Source organism: Gastrolobium bilobum, unplaced genomic scaffold (assembly GCF_033153095.1).
Source record: "Gastrolobium bilobum isolate Gb01-03AN ecotype WA unplaced genomic scaffold, APGP_CSIRO_Gbil_v1 utg2108, whole genome shotgun sequence".
NCBI classification, from domain to species: Eukaryota; Viridiplantae; Streptophyta; class Magnoliopsida; order Fabales; family Fabaceae; genus Gastrolobium; species Gastrolobium bilobum.
The window spans coordinates 18,122-23,498 of record NW_026896030.1 but is presented as its reverse complement, the minus strand read 5'-3'; the positions used below and the strand labels follow the sequence as shown (position 1 = coordinate 23,498).

The 5,377-nt window shown below is 40.1% G+C and overlaps 1 protein-coding gene across 1 annotated transcript; it reads left to right on the top strand.

The window, feature by feature from the left end:
• The first annotated feature begins 254 nt into the window (after positions 1 to 254).
• On the top strand, positions 255 to 3,775 carry LOC133297368 (putative transcription elongation factor SPT5 homolog 1). Its single transcript, XM_061496492.1, has 13 exons — positions 255 to 411; positions 595 to 848; positions 941 to 1,084; positions 1,174 to 1,332; positions 1,411 to 1,494; positions 1,597 to 1,667; positions 1,763 to 2,102; positions 2,208 to 2,363; positions 2,717 to 2,831; positions 2,947 to 3,105; positions 3,185 to 3,230; positions 3,312 to 3,406; positions 3,731 to 3,775. The coding sequence occupies exons 1-13, from the start codon at positions 255 to 257 to the stop codon at positions 3,742 to 3,744; spliced, it is 1,794 nt and encodes a 597-aa protein (XP_061352476.1). The 3' UTR covers positions 3,745 to 3,775.
• Positions 3,776 to 5,377: the final 1,602 nt, after the last annotated feature.

Genomic DNA, 5,377 nt, shown 5'->3' with positions numbered 1-5,377 from the left:
TGTTGCGACACGCGGGCGCGTTTGAACTGAACTAACTAGAGGGCGCTGGTGTTGGCGCCTAGATGAGTCTGTTTGCTAGCCTATATATATAAGAGCAATACCAGTCCCTCCCCCTCACTTACTAGCATTTGAAATTCTGAGGTGTTGCATTCTCTTCATTCTCACTTTTATCACAATCCTTGAATCTCACGAATCCACTTCACAAGAAGAAGAAGAAGAAGCTGCTTAGGGTTTGCCCAATGAGAAATCGAAGAATGAACTGGGAAGACGACGAGTACGATGAGGAGTACGAGGAGGGAAGAGGCCGCGGCAGGAAGCGGGGAAGATGTGATGTTAAACATTTGTTGGACGATGAGGCAGAGGTTGATTCCGAAGTCGAAGATGAAGACGACGATCAAGAAATCGATGATGGTACGTTTCTTTTTTCCTTTTTTTCTCTCTCAATCAGTCAGGATAAACTACTGTTTTGAAATCAGGATTGGAATTGATAAATTAGGGTTTATGCACGTGATTGATCAGTTGTTATGACTCAGGCTCTAAAGTCTAAAGTAAAATATGTATGCAGATAAGTTTACAATCGTCTGAAACATGCAGATTTCATTGTTGAGGGTGGAGCTGATCTACCAGAGGAAGATGATGATGATGATGGTGGGAGGATGCGTAGTGGTAGCCGCATGCTGCCACATTTCCAAGAAGATCATGAAGATATTGAAGCTATGGAAAGAACAATTCAGGAACGATATGGGAGGTATTTGACTGATTATGATGAAGAAACTCAAGATATAGTAGAACAGCAAGCTCTTTTGCCATCTGTGAGAGATCCAAAGCTTTGGATGGTCAAATGTGCGGTATGATTCTTGTCAATGTTTGTGATAATAATTTCTTTGCTCTGGCAAGTATACCATATTATATTCTTTTGTTTATTTATGTTCATTGTTAGATTGGTCGTGAGCGAGAAACAGCTGTTTGTCTCATGCAAAAGTACATGTCTGACTCTGAATTGAGAATCTTGTCAGCTATTGCTCTCGATCATCTCAAAAACTATATATATGTGGAAGCAGATAAAGAAGCCCATGTCAGAGAGGTATTGTCATGTTAAATGTCTGTTGTTCATCATAATTGTCTTTATGGATTAAATTGTGAAGCTTATTTTATTTTTTGCACATGTTTCAGGCTTGCAAAGGTCTAAGCAATATATTAGGCCAAAAAATTTTGCTTGTTCCCATCAGAGAAATGACTGATGTTCTGTCAGTTGAAAGCAAATCTGTTGATCTTGCCCGAGATACTTGGGTCAGAATGAAGATTGGGACTTATAAAGGGGACCTTGCCAAAGTATGCATCTCATTCTAGAAAAACTATAATACTGTTCTGTTTGCTTTCTTTATTTACCATGAAATATCTCTTCTACAGGTAGTAGATGTGGATAGTGTGCGACAGAGGGTTACTGTGAAACTGATTCCGCGCTTAGACTTACAAGCCCTTGCAAACAAATTGGTATGAAATGTTTCAGTGTCTTGTTTAATTCATGCTTTATAGTTGTCCGACATTTAACTTTCTTGAGTCCCTATTTTTGTGCAAAACACATGTATCATGCAGGAAGGTAAGGAAGTTGTGAAAAAGAAGGCATTTGTTCCTCCTCCTCGTTTTATGAATGTTGACGAAGCTAGGTATTTCGGATTCTCGCCTTTCTATTACTGAATGTCTCTGTTTCTTGAAAACTTTCGAGTTGCTGGTATGTTTAGAATTTATGGTTTCTGTTCAGGGTGCTGCATATCCGTGTGGAGCATAGATATGATGCCTATGGGGAGCGATTTGTTTCCATTGGGGGCATGATGTTCAAAGATGGATTCTTATACAAAACCGTATCTAGAAAATCTATTTGCGTCCAGAATATCAATCCAACATTCGATGAACATGAGAAATTTGGTAAACTGGGTGAGACTAGAGATGCAGATATTTTGTTTGCAAATAGAAAGAAAGGAAATTTTATGAAAGGATCATCTGTCATTGTTGTTAAGGGAGATTTAAAGAACATGAAGGGGTGGGTGGAGAAAGTTGATAAAGATAATGTTTATGTAAGACCAGCAATTAAGGGTCTCCCAGTAAGTATGAATTGATAATTGACTGTTTTCCTTCCCTAGAAAGTCCGTAAGTTTTGCATGTTTTCCCGATGATCTAATTTTTATTTTTATTTTTCATTTTTTCAGAATATTGTTGCTGTAAAAGAAAACGAACTTTGTAACTATTTTGAACCCGGAAACCATGTTAAGGTTGTTTCTGGTGTTCAAGAAGGTGTTACTGGCCTTGTTGTGAAGGTGGAGCAGAATGTCATTATCTTAATATCAGATTCAACAAAAGAACATGTGAGTTTTATTGTCCATTTTGTTAGAAAATAATATAAACCATTAAAAAGGTCATCACCCAATAGCTTAAGCTTTTGAGTTGAATTGGTTCTTTACATAGTATTAGAGCTTTAGCAACCACGAGATCATAAATTTGATCCTCACCGCCTCCCACTTTTCTAGTAGAATTAAGTAAAGCACAAGCTAAACAAAAAATTAGGCCTGCAATATCCACTCTTCAAGCCCAAAGCGAAGACCCTCACCTAATAGCTTAAGCTTTTGTATTGAATTTGCTCTTTACACCTTTACTGAAGGGCTTGTGAATTTCTACTTGTTTTTAGTGCTGAAATGATATAGAAATATCCTCTCTGCAGATCCGTGTGTTTGCAGATGACATCACGGAGTGCTCTGAACCGACAGCTTCAATTATACCAGCTCATATTCCACAGTCCCCACAGAGGTTTTCTCGACAAGGGCCTCCAATTGATTGTATGTGTGAATCTTTCTTTATACTATATGTTGGAATATTGAATCAGTCTATGATTTTGTTTTACCTTTTTTAAAAGAAACTTGCCCAATGTCCATTTTTTTGGATGTGATATAGCTGGAAGAAAGCATAAGGGTGGAAGGAGGAAGGATGGTTTGGCAGGTGCAACTGTGAAAGTACGCCAGGGTCCCTATAAAGGTTCTCGAGGGCGTGTTATAGGAGTTAAAGGCACATTAGTTCGGATTGAATTGGAGTCCCAGATGAAGGTTGTGATGGGTAAGTCTTGTAATTAGTACAAATACCTGAGCTGCATGTACTATTGTATTTGTGTGGTCTCTAACTTGGGTATATGCAGTTGACCGCAACCATATATCTGACAATGTGGCTGCAACCGCATCTCGGTAAGTTATATGTAACATATAATTTATGATCCTTATATGCATCGCAAAATATTCAACCATCTGACTCTCGTGTTCTGCCAGTGACACATCTCAATATGGGATGGGAAGTGAAACCCCAATGCATCCTTCTCGAACTCCCTTCAATCCATATATGACTCCTATGAGAGATCCTGGAGGTATGTTTGATTTGACTTGATTTATTTTTATAGGATTGGCACTTGAGTCTCTTTTTTGTACTCTCTGATTTGGTTTTTTTTTTTTTAGTATTCTGTTTTAATAGTCGGATTTCTTCCTTCCGATTTGTATGCTGTTAACTCGCTTTGAGTGAATTATTTTGACCCCAAAAAAAATGAAAGTATTGACTTAATTTTGAGCTTAACTGGAGAATCTAATATTCATGGTTGAAATGTGAAATTCCCTGTTACGTAAATGTAAAAGCTGTGGGAACAACCTTCATGGATTTTATAAAATAAAGTAAGCAATTTCCCTTGTGAATGCAGCTACAGACATTTAAAAAACTGAGAAAGAGGTGGATGACATGGCTACTTAAGAGATTGGTACGAACCCAATTAGACAAGTATATAGAAGAAACAAAAAAAGAAAGAATTGGGCTGAAAGGGATGTTATGGGCCCAAACATAAAGGAAGGCGTGATTGAACAAGGAAACCCAAGTGGGAAGACTGTGGGTGAGGTGGCTGGCCCAGATATGCTAGATGACCAAAGTAGCCCCCTAACAGAATGCTGGCGTGGCAGAGCAAGGTGAGGATGCGAGGTCATTACGCGGGTGTGGTTAAGAGGAGCTGGGTAAGGGTGGAGGGAGACACCTGGGGAGATAATTGTGGATTGGTGCCTTTGGGAGAGAATGAGACCTCTCTAACAGTCTCACACTATCTTTTACTGCATTGCCTTTACATTCGTTGTAGTTGTTTCCTTTCATTGCAATTCTGGATTATCTGTAATGGTGATTATGTCAATGTTAGGTTGTAATTGTCTTTCCTTTCCATAAATATATGAAAAATTGGTTTATTCAGGCCAATATTCCTAGTTCCTTTGTTGTTATTTGTCTCTGAGATTGAAGGTTCGTAACAAATTGGTATCAGAGCTCTGATCTTGGAGCTCTGTGGTATGGTAATCACGAGAAGTATGGAAAGTCGCTTAGAAATATTAGAAGAAGGGCTGCGCAGGAACAATACAAGACAAGATGAGGTTATTCAGAGGCTTGAATCGAACGAGACAGGTATAGCAGAAATTATAAGGAGACTAGATGTTTTGACTCGAAGAAGGAGGAGTCGTTCTCGTGACGAGGAAGACAAGTATGATGATGGAGCTTCGGATACGAATGGACGGAGGAATGGCAGAAGGCTGAACCCAACAAATTCAGGAATCAGGCGTTTGGAGATTCCGTTATTTTTTGGTGACGACGCGTTTGGGTCGGTCAACAAAGTGGAGAGGTACTTTACTGTAAATAGCGTGATGGAGGCGGAGAAGGTAGCGGCAGTAGTGGTGGTGCTGGAAGGAGAGGCCCTACATTAGTACCATTGGTGGGAGGTTAATAATCCTAATGCTACTTGGGCTGTTTTTCGGCGAGAGTTGCTCAGTAGATTTCAACCGGAAGCTTTGGAAAATCCGTACAGGGCTCTGTACACGCTCAAGCAAGAGGGAAGCATCGTTGAGTTTCGAGCGGAATTTGAGAAGATGGTTGGAGCGCTGCATTTTAGAGATGAGGATTTACTTAAAGGGGCTTGGCTTAATAGAGTGAATAGCAGCATCAGGGAGGAGTTGTTAATGTATCCAGCACTGAGTCTGAACGATATGGTGAAATATTCCCTGAAAATCGAACGAAGAAACGCCGCTTGGGTTGAAGAAGGAATTGGTCCGCTGGGAAAGTCATGGATGTAAGGCCCCAACCACATGCATATGGGCCAATTGATGGGAATAGGCCCAAATGAGACAAAAAAAAGCGAGCACTCAGGTTTGGGCTCATCTAATTTGCCCAACCCAAACCAAAACAACCTAACCACACACTCAAACCAAACCAATGTTATAAAAACCGGACCGATCCGGCCGGGTCGACCCGGAAATCGGTGAACCGGTCATGTAACCGGTACGATTTTCATATTGGACCGGTCATGTTACAGAACTGGTGT